This window comes from Chlorocebus sabaeus, chromosome 5 (assembly GCF_047675955.1).
Source record: "Chlorocebus sabaeus isolate Y175 chromosome 5, mChlSab1.0.hap1, whole genome shotgun sequence".
NCBI lineage: Eukaryota > Metazoa > Chordata > Mammalia > Primates > Cercopithecidae > Chlorocebus > Chlorocebus sabaeus.
This window is the reverse complement of record NC_132908.1, coordinates 28,777,720-28,790,184: the sequence shown is the minus strand read 5'-3', so window position 1 is coordinate 28,790,184 and position 12,465 is coordinate 28,777,720. Positions and strand designations below refer to the sequence as shown.

At 52.8% G+C, this 12,465-nt stretch overlaps 1 protein-coding gene across 1 annotated transcript; it reads right to left on the bottom strand.

Moving 5' to 3' along the window:
* Positions 1 to 3,604: 3,604 nt before the first annotated feature.
* Positions 3,605 to 8,806, bottom strand: LOC119622878 (putative protein CLUHP3). The gene is made up of 5 exons (XM_073014936.1): positions 8,674 to 8,806; positions 6,043 to 6,254; positions 5,043 to 5,213; positions 3,973 to 4,043; positions 3,605 to 3,737 (listed from the first exon to the last, which is right to left on the bottom strand). Exons 2-5 carry the CDS (start codon positions 6,238 to 6,240, stop codon positions 3,605 to 3,607), a joined length of 573 nt encoding a protein of 190 aa, XP_072871037.1. The 5' UTR covers positions 6,241 to 6,254; positions 8,674 to 8,806.
* Between the last annotated feature and the right edge of the window lie 3,659 nt (positions 8,807 to 12,465).

Genomic DNA, 12,465 nt, shown 5'->3' with positions numbered 1-12,465 from the left:
ACTGAGTAGCTGCGACTACAGGTCGCGCCACCACACCAGGCTAATTTTTGCTTTTTGTAAATGGGGTTTCATCATGTTTCCTAGGCTGGTCTCCAGCTCTTGAGCTCAAGTGATCCACCTACCTTAACCTCCCAGAATGCCTTATCCCTGTTTTTCTGGACTCCTGGAACTAGTGGCACTGCACCACCTCTGCTTTCAGATTCTCCTAGTCTTCTGGGGGAGTAGAAGGTGGGAGAGGAGGTAGGTGTCAGACTGGGCCAGGACACCGGGCCCCCTCTAGGCTGGTTAAACTCCCACTTGGAACAGATCAAGCTCCGTGCCATATTCAGTGAGACGCGTGGAACAAGTACTTCCCTCCTAAAAGCAGAAAGATCCCTGATTGCTGACAGTCAGGATTCCATGCACTTGATTCTGCCTGGGGCCCGGCTGCCTCTCACCCTCACACCCAGTTCCAGTCGCTGTACTCTGTGGCCTCCCTGCCACCAGATTAGGTGTAGACAATGGGCATGGGACAGGGTTGCTGACACCCCTGGCTGACCAAACCCCTTTCCCACACTGAGGGGAGAAAAGGCAGGAGGTTAGGGGCTCCTGAAGGCAGCACTGCTTGTGACAGCACAGCAGGAGTCCTTAGGGCCTGCTCCTAAGGCACACTTTGCACTGGAACCAGAGGCAGCCGGGGAAGGAATAAAGCCACTCCTTAGGAACTGAAATGCAAGATCACCAAGATATATTGTTAAATGAAGTAAACAATAATAACCTTCATCCGTGGCATGCCACAATTCCAAAGAAAAAAAAGAGGGGGAAAAAGATCACATGGAGTATTTCTGGAAGGATTCACAAAGAACTTCTCATCACTGCCTACACTTTCCAATTTTGAGCCATGTCAGCCTATTACATATCTTAAAAAACTAAAGGCCAACTTCTAAGTAGGGAGCCATGGAGGGGCCTCAGCTGAGAAGAATGAAGAGGACAACACTGATGACCTGGAGCTGCTCCAAGACGCTGGCCATGCTGGGGGCTGTGAACTGAGGGGCCGTGGGGGGATGAGCTGTGAGTGAGGCTCATCCTACCCAGGCCGAGTAGGGGCCCAGCTCCACCCAGGGATATACCTGGAGAGGCAGGATGCTGGCGCTGCAGCCCACCGGTATATCCCATTCACGGTGTGCTGCTGGGCCACAGCCTGCTGGGCCGGGCACTTGAGGTTCTTGGAGCTTTGCTTCTCGTGGTTCTCACCCAAAAACAGGGGAGAGAGCAGAAGCAGGAAAGGACTAGCTGCCCACAACCTACAGGTGCATCTCAACCCGCCAGCCCTGCCACAGCCCACCTGGGCCTTATAGATGGCATCAGATTCCTTCTTCTGCTGCAAGCCCAACTGGAACTCAGCTTTGCTCTCACAAACCCAAGCAACAAGGTGGTGGCTGCCAGATCTCCCCAAACAGGAAGACAGCCAGAGTATGGAGGTGGAGGAGAAGGGGTCCACATTCAGACCAGGACTGTCAACAGAGACAGGAATGCCACTGGCTTCTGGAAAAGAGTTACTTGTGGTGTGGGAAATTTAACATGGTCAACTCCTAAGCACTAAAAACCAGCAGCACTAACACTCAGGGACTGTGACCTTCACAAACCACCCAGCAACTTCCAAACCCTCCTTAGGAGAACAGCACAGCTCACCTGGGTCGCTGGTTTCACTGCTCACTGGCTTACAACCAACACAAAGCTCCAGATTCTGAATCTGGGAGCCTGATAGCAGGTGGGTGGGGGATGGGAAAGGGGCTCTAGTGAGTGTGGCCAGAACGAGCTCTTCTTCACTGTCCAGAGCTTCTCCCTTCAACGACCCAGCCCTAGAACAACCCGGGCTGCCCATTGCCTGCAGCAGGGTGCAGCTGGTTGTAGCCCCAGCCTCAAAGGGCTGCTCCTCAAATGTGCTCCATGAGGCATCCACCAGCTCCTGGCACAGGCGACAGAACCTATGCCTATGGGTGCAGGGGAAGCTGACATGGGAGCATTCCTCTGGCAGCTCCTTGTGGGGCACAGGCAGGGAGCTGAGGTCAGGGGCAGTGGGCTCAGCAGGTAGAGAATATAGCAGCACCTGTCGTTGCCAGTGATGCCCATGCCCTCAACCGAGAAGAGCTCCGCCTCCGCGTCGCAGTGGTTGAGCGTGCAGTGGTGCAGGGTCTTCAGCAGCCAACTCGTGCTCCAGCAGATCCAGGCAACACGGGGGCCACACCATTGTCTTGCAAAGTCAGTGGAGACACAGATGACACTCTGCTCCTGATCCCATTCCAGGATGCCAGGGACGAGGACTGGAACCTGACCCAGTAGCCGCGGTCATCCACCTCTGCCGTGTCCAGCGTGTACAGACCCTCCATGTCCACTGCATTGTGCCAGTGCTAACCGTTCAGGTCATTGGTGAATGCTATGGAGGCCGCCACGTCCCCAGCAAAGTCCTTGTAGTGGCCACTAACAACAAAGCCCAGGCTGAAGATGACACGGCTCCACGTGAACATCTGCAGCGGGGTCTCCTCACTGGGGCTGATGGCCATGACGATGCCTCCCTGACCGACGCCCCATGTGGCTGCCACTCTGAAGTTGCTGTGTACCTGGGAGGGACCAAGGCTGGGAGGGCGAGAGGCCACGCCCACAAAAGCCTCAGGCTACATCCACCTGGCCCAGCTCACCAAGATGGGGGAGGCCAGTTTCCCTCACGTCCCTGCCGTACACAAGAAACATTCCAGCAGGAGACAGGTGGGCCTGAGGCTGTGAGGCTGTCACTCACTCACCAGGGGCTTCGGAACCTTGAACATGGCTTTTTCTTGAAGCAGCTGCTCAGGTTGGTTCCTGTAGGGCAGGTCCCTCATCATCTGCAGCTCCTCGTTCCAGTACTGGGGCTGCAGAGGGACCAGGGACGGAGACATGGGCTCAGCCTGTGCACTGCAACCTGCCCTGGGAAGTCCCTTCTCCTCTCTCCCCACAGACAGCCCCAGAGTCCCCAATGAACAGACCCACGGGGAGCCTCAGGGAAGCGCAGAGAACCCCACCTGGCACCCAGGAAGGAAGGGGGTTCCCAGTGAGGACCGGGCCAGGTCACAGGCCCCTGTGCAGGAATGTGCTCCTCACAGCCCAGCCCCGAGGTACAGGCGCCTCTCCACACGTGCAGTCCACAGTGTGTTCCGTCACAGGGGCCATCCAGCTGCACACCTGGAATGAGGTGGCCTCTCTCGAATGGGTGGCACTGGACCCCATGGCAGGCAGGGGAAAGGCAGATGGGGCCGCCCACCAATCTCAGGACCCTGCCACAGGCGCCTTCTTCATCAAGGCCCTCACCTGCTCCGGGTTTTCCTGGCCCTGAGATGCTGCCCTGAAAGGCGAGTCAGAAGCACATGGGCGCCGCTCCCAGGGCTGCTCTCGCCAGAGCTGGCTCACAGCTCCCTAGAGGGAGACCTGGAGTCTCTTGCAGTTCCCAGGGGACAGGTGCCAGCCGCTCAAGGCGAGCACTTTCAGGGGCTACAGGAATGGCCAAGCATGAATGGGCCAGGCCTCCTGGTGTGTGGCCCTCCACCCGCCCGGGGACCCTCTTCCTTGCTCCTCCCTGGAGTCCCACCTTTTAGTCACCGTTCTGGGGCTGCAGGGGACACAGTGGCTGTTCCAGGTTTCCGAGCAGGATGTGCTTGGGTGGTGTGCAGTCGGTGGGGTCCATCTCCAAGCCTTTCTGCTCCTGCTGCCTGTGGGACCCGAGGCTGGTGGTCGGCACACAAGCACCCAGGGCCAGCTGCCTCTAACTGTGGCCCTGGTCTGGGTTCCTCAGGCCCAGGCTCCTCCAGGTGGAAAGGTCTGGCCTTGAGCCCCCTTCGTCAGCCTCTGACCTCCTTGCTCCTGCCCCTCTGCCCCCGTCCAATTTCTGGCCCCAATGCCTCCTCACCTCCCAGGCCACTGTCAGTGAAGACGCTCAGGAAGGACAAGGAGCTGCATCACCTGGGTCCAGGCTCCTGAGCGGTCTCAGATGTGGCACTCGTCACCGCAGGCCTCATGCACTGTGCAGGGCTCTGTCAGGAACAGGAGAGGGGCAGGTCCTCCCAGGGCCCTGCATCCTGGAACAACCCACCCAGCTCAGAAAATAGTTGGCAAGGAAGCTTCATGGATGATTTTAATTTTCAACTTTAGGCTTCCATTTTCAAATTCCGCTATGGACACATAAGCTATATTTTGGTTTCAGTACACACATGTGTTCGCACGAGTACCTACACACACACACAAACACACACACACACCCCCTGGCTGGCTGAAGGCAAGAATCCTCACTAGCAAAGAACCTCCTGCCAGTTACTTCTGAAGCACACACAGGCCTTGGGGAGCCCACAAGGCCTCCTGCATTTTGTGCGCTAATGTGTCAGGTGGGCAGGGCCTTCGGCACTGCGGAGTCTCTGCAGCCTCGCCCAGCTCTCCTGGGGCAGCCTTCACGCAGGGGTGGCCTGAGAACTTTCTAGGGCTGCCAAATTCAACGCCCCCACTGAGTTTCATGGGATTTTAATGGTCATTGTTTTGGGGGAGGGGAGAGGTTGTGATGAACTGTGGGCCCCCTTGAGCTAGAGACCTTTTCCACAGTTGCTCTTAATAATCAGGCCCCGGGAACCGAGTGCTTCACCCAGGGAACTTGAGTCTGTGGAAGCTTTTATTTGGCAACCAAGCCAGGCTCACCACACCAGCCCATGGTGCTGCTTGGAGCCGACTTCCCCACTCAAGGACTGTAAAACTTTTTAGTTTCTTTAGGAGACTAAGTGCTCATCTTTTCAGAATTTAATCGGGCTGCATCCAAGCCCTAGCTTCATACTGCCTGGCTTTCTTTTCAGAATTTCAACTGTTTTTTCACCCCGGGCCATGAAGTTAGAGATGCGGGTATGATGCCCTGAAAAGCAGACCTGTGCTCCAGTCCCACCTCCACAAGCTCGTCTGTGACACACAGGCCCCAGCTGGGGCAGTGAAGTGTTGCCTGGCCCTGCTCACAGGGGCCCTCCCTGGGCAGACAGCCCAACTTCCGGGCCAACCTTCCACCACATGGAGCACCAAGCCCGCCTGCGGCCCTGCCATGCTGCGCAGCTCTGAGAGGTGGTCCAGCGTGCTGCCACCCGGGTGCAGTGAGAAGTGAGGCGGGGACATGGGTATTCATGGTCCATGAACACCCGGTGGATCTCCAGCACCATCTCCTGCGGGGACACCTGCCAGGGAGAAGGCCTGGACCACCCTGGTGAGAGGCCACATGGTAGGGAGCAGGGACACACCCCTTTCCCCAGCCCCAAACACCTGGGTCCTGAGAATATATGTCTGAAATACTCAGTTTCCCACTTTTGGGCTTTTACATTCCAGGCCTGCCCATTGGCACCTGTGTGCCCAAGTGCAGGACAGAGCCTGGCCCCACTGACTCTTCCTGCAGCCTAATAGCAATCCCTGAGCAGAGGCGTGGGAGTTGGAAGAAAGGGAAGAATGACAGGCTTGCTCTTGCCCTTGCCTAGTGCCAAGGGCTAAGCGCCCCAGGACAAATGGCCTTTTCCTTCCTGAAGGGGTGCTCCAGGGCCCAAGCCTGGGAGCAGAGAGGACATGAGTGGGCCTTGCCCGGCTCCCCACCAAGTTACCAGCCTGCAAGTCCTCCAGGTTTGCTCTGTCCTTGGAGAACACCCAATACCACCCCCCAGGCCCCGGTGACAGATGGTAAAGTCATGGCCCAGAGAGAGGTGACTTGCCTGAGGGCACAGAGCAAGAGGCTGGGGCACCCTGGACCTGATATTACCCACCCGCTCCCACTCCTCTCCCTAAACAGGGCTGGTAGGCCCAGCTGGTAGCTGTCCTCTAGCAATAAGGCAGTAACTGAACCCGTACTCCATTCCCAAGTCCACTATGTTAGCAGAGTGACCCCAGGCAGGGCCCAGGGCCCTCCATTTCCTGCCTACAGCACAGGGCAAGGAGGAGCCAGGGCAAGGTTGGGTTTTCCAGCCTCATCCTCCCCAGCAGGCTCAAGCCCTGGCCCCCAGCTCTCCTCCTCCGTGGTACCTGCAGGGAGAAGGGTTCGATCTCGGGGCCAGGATCTCCACAGAAAAGCCCAAATCCTGAATAGTGACTTCTATTCAGTGGTGTCATCTCCTGGCTTGGCCTCATCCAGCCCATGTTCCCGGGATGGCTCAGCCTCCTCCTTCCTCCTTCAGGCTCCTCCTTCTTCAGGCTTTCCAGGCAGTTCCCATTCAAGAACATGAGTGATGGTGGCTCTGGGGGTGACAAGAAACGCACCGAGTCGGATGGGCATTGCTGGTGAGGGAGGGCTGTCCGCCTCACCCCACCTGGGTGGGCACAAGTCGTATGGAACTGTGTCCACGTGCCCTCCCAAGCCTCGGCTCCACAGTCCCAGCTCACCCTCAGCGCACCTGCAGGCTGCTGCCTTCTCCCTTTCACATCCTGTGCCTCCCTCCTCGACTGCTCCTCCGCCCACCACAGTGTGGCTTCCACCTGAGCTCACTGTCCAAACCACTTGCCCCACATCACCAAGGCCACCCTCAGGGCCAAGCCCCAGGGATTTCTCCAGCCCAGGTGCATCGATCCACTCAGCAGCACCCAGACCACTGCTCATTTCCTCTCCTCCTCCCTGACCAATGCCACACCCTCGTCCCTCCCTCTCCAGCTCCATCCTCTTCCTCCAGTCCTGAGCTGGGAGTGTTGGACCCCCGAGCCTCTCCTCATTCTCACTTCACCTTCTCCCATGACTTCAAAGGTGCTCCCATTTCCCAGCTCTCATAGCCAATCCTGGCCTCGATCAGGCCTTTCAGACCAAGGAGAGAGCTGTCTCCCGGGCATTAACATGTGGCTCTCCCTTCAGTATCATGGAAGACCCATCCTGCAGGGATGAAATTCATCTTCCTCCACAAACTGATCTCTGCTCTGCGAAGGACCCCACCACTTATCTAGTCTCCCACCCTCAATCTCCCTTCTCCTATTTCAAGAGTGCCACCTGGAACCCTTCTAAGAAGCACACTGCTCACAAAACCAAGCTGCCTTTTTTTTTTTTTTTTTTTTTTAACGGAGTCTTGCTCTGTTGCCTAGGCTGGAGTGTAGTGGTGCAATCTTGGCTCACTGAAACCTCCACCTCCTGGGTTCAAGAGATTCTCCTGTCTCAGCCTCCCAAGTAGCTGGGATAGGTGCATGCCACCACGCCCAGCTAATTTTTGTATTTTTAGTAGAGACGGGGTCATGTTGGCCAGGCTGGTCCTGAGTTCAGGTGATCCACCTGCCTAGGCCTCCCAAAGTGCTGGGATCACAGGCGTGAGGCACCACGCCCAGCTAAAATCAAGCTTCTTAAGCCAGTTCTCTCAGGCACCAACCTAATGGCAACCCCAGCTCCTGCCAGCTCCTCCACTGAGGTCTACATTCCCCAAACTACAGAAGCCTGAGAATACCTGAAACCTGCCCTCTCACCTCTGTGCTTTTCCATGCTGCCCCTGACATCTCAGTCTGTCCGGCAAACGCTGACTCATCCTTCAAGGCCTAGGTGAACGTGTCTACAGGTAGACTACTGCTGCCCACCTGCTGACCATCCTCCTTCCCAGAGATCAGTGAATGAAGGATGTGGAGCCCCAGAAGGAGGGAACTACATCTTCTGATCTGTCCATAGCCTTGACCTCCAAAGTTTAGATGTGGATGGAGTAGAATAAAGGCAAACTTCTTTTTTTGCAATTTGGCCTTGACCCTAATGGTCAGGCTGCATCTGCTTGAAATTTATAACAAAGAGCAAACGTTGATAACGTTGTGAATTGCAGAGGGGAAGCTGACAGTTGAGAATCAGGGGAAGGAAGTGAGAATTTAGAATTGTACTGCAAGCCTTAGAAGAATTAGGTTGGGGGAACAGGGTGGTGGATTTGAGACCCTGCTTGCCATACATTTGGAAAATGCAGGGAAAATCAGTCCCCCTGTGGAGTGTTAAAATAATTAAATGGGAGGCAATTGATTGAAGTGGCTGTAGGGCCCTGGGTTTCTACCTAAGAAAACCAAAACGTAACTCATGCATTTCTTAGAAATAATTTAAAGGAAAACAAAACAGTCTTAACCAACCACAAACCACCGATTAACCTTTGATTACATAATCAGGGAATTTCCGCCTGGACAGTTCAAATAAGGGGACTACATAACTGTAGCCAATCAATTACTGAATTGGCTTTGCTTCCTCATGCACCTTATAAAACCCTTTCCTTCAAGCCCCTCTGGTGGACCCCAAACCACAATCCATGGTTGTGGCTTCCTGATTCACGAGTCGTTATTTGCTCAAATAAAATATTTAACGTTTTAACCAAACCTCAGTTTAATTTTTAACAAAAGAAAGGACAGCGGACCCCACGGACTACAGCTCCTCCCACGCCCGAACCCTGAGCCGGGGTTCTCCCGTAAGGCCCCTCCCGTCATCACCGCACAACGCCGGGAGACACGCGGCTGCCGGCGCGGAACTGCCCAGAGAGGGCTCAGGGCAGGGCCAAGGTCGCCGCGCTGGGACGGGACGAGACGAGACGCTCGGGGTTCCACCTGCCGGCCGAGCTGCACCGTGCGACCGAGGAGACTCCGGGCCCCGACTCCGGAGCCGCCAGGGGGAGGCCCGGGTTCCAGCCGACCCCTGCAGCGTCTCGGGAAGCTAGGCAGACTCACCATCTCGCGGCTTCAGGAGCGTCCCGGTATCCTCTCTAGGGACCTTCCAGTACCTGGCAGGTCACAGGGCAAAGGAGACTGCGGAATGAAGGAGAAAGAGCAGAAACACAGATCAAGCAGGGAAGCGCACCTGGGAGAGAAAAAGGCCAGCCCAGAACTCAAGAAGTGCGCCCCCTTTTTCGGCTGCGCCCCTGATTGGACAGGCTCGACAACGGCGCCGCTGATTGAATAGGGCTCCAGGTCCCGCCCCCTTGCCCCCTGAGTGACAGGAGATGCGACCATAGGTGCGGCTGAATGAGGCCTGAATGAATGATTGTCTGCAGCCCTTTTCAGGCAGGGCTGACTCCCTGTGCTGGGACCGGGGTTGCCCCGGACGTGGGCATTTAACTTTGCTCATAAGGTTATATCGATTTATGAGTAATATATGTAATATGTAAAATTGAAGATTATATAATAACGATTCTTTTAAAATTTCAGATTTCATAACCTTCATGGCCTCTGGTTCCTTGAGGAGGCAGCATGAGATTTGAAAATGGAGGGAGTCCTCTAAGTCAGAAATGTCCAATAGGAATAAAATTGAGCCGCATGTGTCATTTACAGTAGTCTAGTGGCATCATGAAAGGAAAACAGGTGAAATTGATGGTAATACCTTAACGTGATATATCCAAAATATTATCACTTATATATGTGAGCAATATGAAATTATTAATGAAGACCACCAGAAAATGCTTCTTAAATTTGGGGTACTAAATCTTGTAAAGTCATTGTGTATTTAAACTTCTAGCACATCTCAGTTCCAACCAGCCCCATGCAAAGAGCTCAGCAGGCCCACGTGGGCAGTGGCTTCAGCACTGAAGAGCAGCTCTGAGGGCACTTGTGCGTCTAACCTCAGGGAAGTCGAGGGCCTAGACCCCCTTTCCTGCCAGATGAGAGCGAACACCCTCATCCTGCCCATCTGTTTCCTCACGCCCAAGGGTGGGAGAGACAGTACCCAGTGACAGAGCCAGGGCTGCAGGCAAGAGGTGTCCACAGGTGGACCACTGCTGCCCACCTGCTTCTGGGCAAGGCTCCCTCACCCTTCCAAAGGTCAGACAGTGAACGAAGAGCGTCGGGCTTCAGGAGGAAACCCCGGACTTCAGATCTGTCAGCAGCCTCTTGACCTCCAAAGTTTGGATGTGGAGGGAATAAAGGCAAACTTTTTATTTTGCAATTTGCCCTTGGCCCTGATGATGAGGCTACGGCCGGCTATGAGTGTGGGGACTGTGTGAGTTTAAGCACCAAGCATGTCAACATGCATTTCTATGTAATTTATCCCTATCCAACAAGAGGCCCCCCTTTAAAGGGAAAAGCAAATCAATACCTTATACAGTGCCTTCTGTTTGCCAGGTAACAAGAAGTAGTAACCAGCCTGTCGTTTGAATCCTGGCATCCTGACTGCACCGGTGTATGTATCAGTTAGCTAATGCTACATAATAAACCACCCTAAACCTTATTAGCTAATAATTGGGATGGTCAGTCATTTAGGCTGGACTCAACTGGGCCATTTTTCTGGTCTCTGCTGGGCTCCTTCAGGCATGTGTGGTCAGCTGCTGGTTGACTAAGTGGCTCTGCTTCTGGGTGTGGGCTGGCTGTCAACTGGGGCACCTTGGTTTTCCTCCCCAGTGGGATCTCATCCTCCAGCAGGCTAACCTGTGCTTGTTGTCATGGAGATGGCAGGGTTATAAAAGAAAAAGTAGAAGCATTCAAGGCCTTTTGTCCCTAGACCCCAAACTTTCACACTGCCGTATTCATAGCTTTCTATTGCCCAGAGCAAATAAGGCCAGCTCACATCCAAGCATCAGGAAACAGATTCTGCCTGTCTGTTGGAGCAGCTATAAAAGCATATTCCAAAGGGTCTGGAAACGAGAGGGGATGCAGAATTGCTGCCATTCTGGCAATCAGTATCATTCTGCCTCTTCTTACAACAAGGTTTATATAACTGTTTCAAGTCAAGGAACTTATCCAAAGCGCTACAGCTATTAAGTGGCTGGACTGGGACTCAGGATCAACTTTGCCTGACTCCAAAGCCCATGTACCTCCATAGACCTTACAACTCAAGCAGCTTCCCTAGGCCTTTGAGATCCTGAAGACTGACTCTTCTGCAATAGAATAAAGGTTCTTTTGAGATGCTCATCCTTCTAGTAGGATTCTTCACAATTAGGAGTAATCCCCACCAGAGAATGCTTCTGAAATGTCCTGGAAACATTTAGATTAACTTGGGAAAATGGCTGATGGCTGAGTTTTAAAAATCAAGGCATAACTTTTTCATTTAAATTAATTTGGGGAAATGGCTGACTGCTGAGTTTAAAAAATCAAGGCATAACTTTTTAATTTCTTATCATAGGAGAGATCTGAAAACACATATAATGCAGGAACATGTGTGCAAATTATTTTTATCCCCATTCAGTATTTGTAGGCTGTTTATGATTTTTATCACAGACTAGGTCAAACTACTGTTCCTGAAACAACCTTTTACTCTGAAAGCAAGAGACACAAAGGTAGATCTGCCGAGAAGACATTTTCTCCTGCCTCAATTTAGCCAAACAGCTGAACAGGTATTAAAGTCAGCCTTCGATTTCTAACAAGTCAAGCTGTTTACCAAGTCCTCAATCAGATCATATGAGTCCTTCAGCTACTTCATCATCCTAGAAGGTTGACCAGACAGATCGAAGCTCTAAGGTGGAGTGATGAGAGGACCTGCACTAGCAGGTAGGCAGCCATAGGTGCATAGGTGAAAGTCATTCATTAAGTGGGGTGTTTTGGGGTCCTGATATTTATGACACAATTAACTTCTATATTACTAAATGTAAAGTATAGAACATTACAAATAATAAATCTACATATAAACTGAACATGTCAGCAATTACTATTATTGTTATTCATCATTATTCTAAGTGTGATCATTATTATCACAAGTAGAAATAGTGGTTGTGATTGTTGTTGCTGCTGTTGCTGCAGGGATTGTGATAAAAACACCAAGTAAGGCTCTGCTGCCTCCTCCACCTGTGGCATCGGGCTCTGCTGGGTCACTAGTTTGGTGCACACGCTGGACGTCTTTCTTGAAGCTACAGCTGAAGAGACTTCAGGCTCTGCTATGGCAGAGAAAGAGCCCCAGTTAAGGCTGAGAGCAGAATCCTATGAATTTGAAGGTGGTGGGTAGGATGGTCCCGGAGTGCAGTTGATGGTGAAGAGGTTAGTGAATAAGTGGAAGCCTTTGGTGAAAGGCAGAGTTTGTCCATGACACAGATCAGATTGCACTTTGGGGCCAATCAGTGAAACAGACACATCTGCTGAACTGGAAATGGAGGACAAAGATTCGGTCGATGTGTTCCAGAAGCAGACGGGAGTGTCTACTGAGAACATACTCACTGCTTTACCCCAGAACTCTGTTCCTACACACCAAGCAGACATTCTCATGTGGAAAACTGCAATGTGGTTCCACCACGTCTGACTGGTCCAGTATCCCTTTCTCTATTCTTCACTCTCTCCTTCCTCATTCCTTTACTGTACATAAATTACCAAGTGCAGCTGCACAAGCATATGGATGATTTTGTTTGCTTGCTTGTTTGATTGTACTGAATCACCAGCAGTTGGTGTTGAGTGATTTCCAATGGAAACAAGGCAAGGGAAAACACTGATTCTGGAAAAAGACTCCCTTTCTCCACCAGGGGATGCTCACTTACCTCTTATCTCTATGTTCCAGGCCTTTAACAACAACAGAACAAACATGATGATCCTTAACGCTTGTTGGAG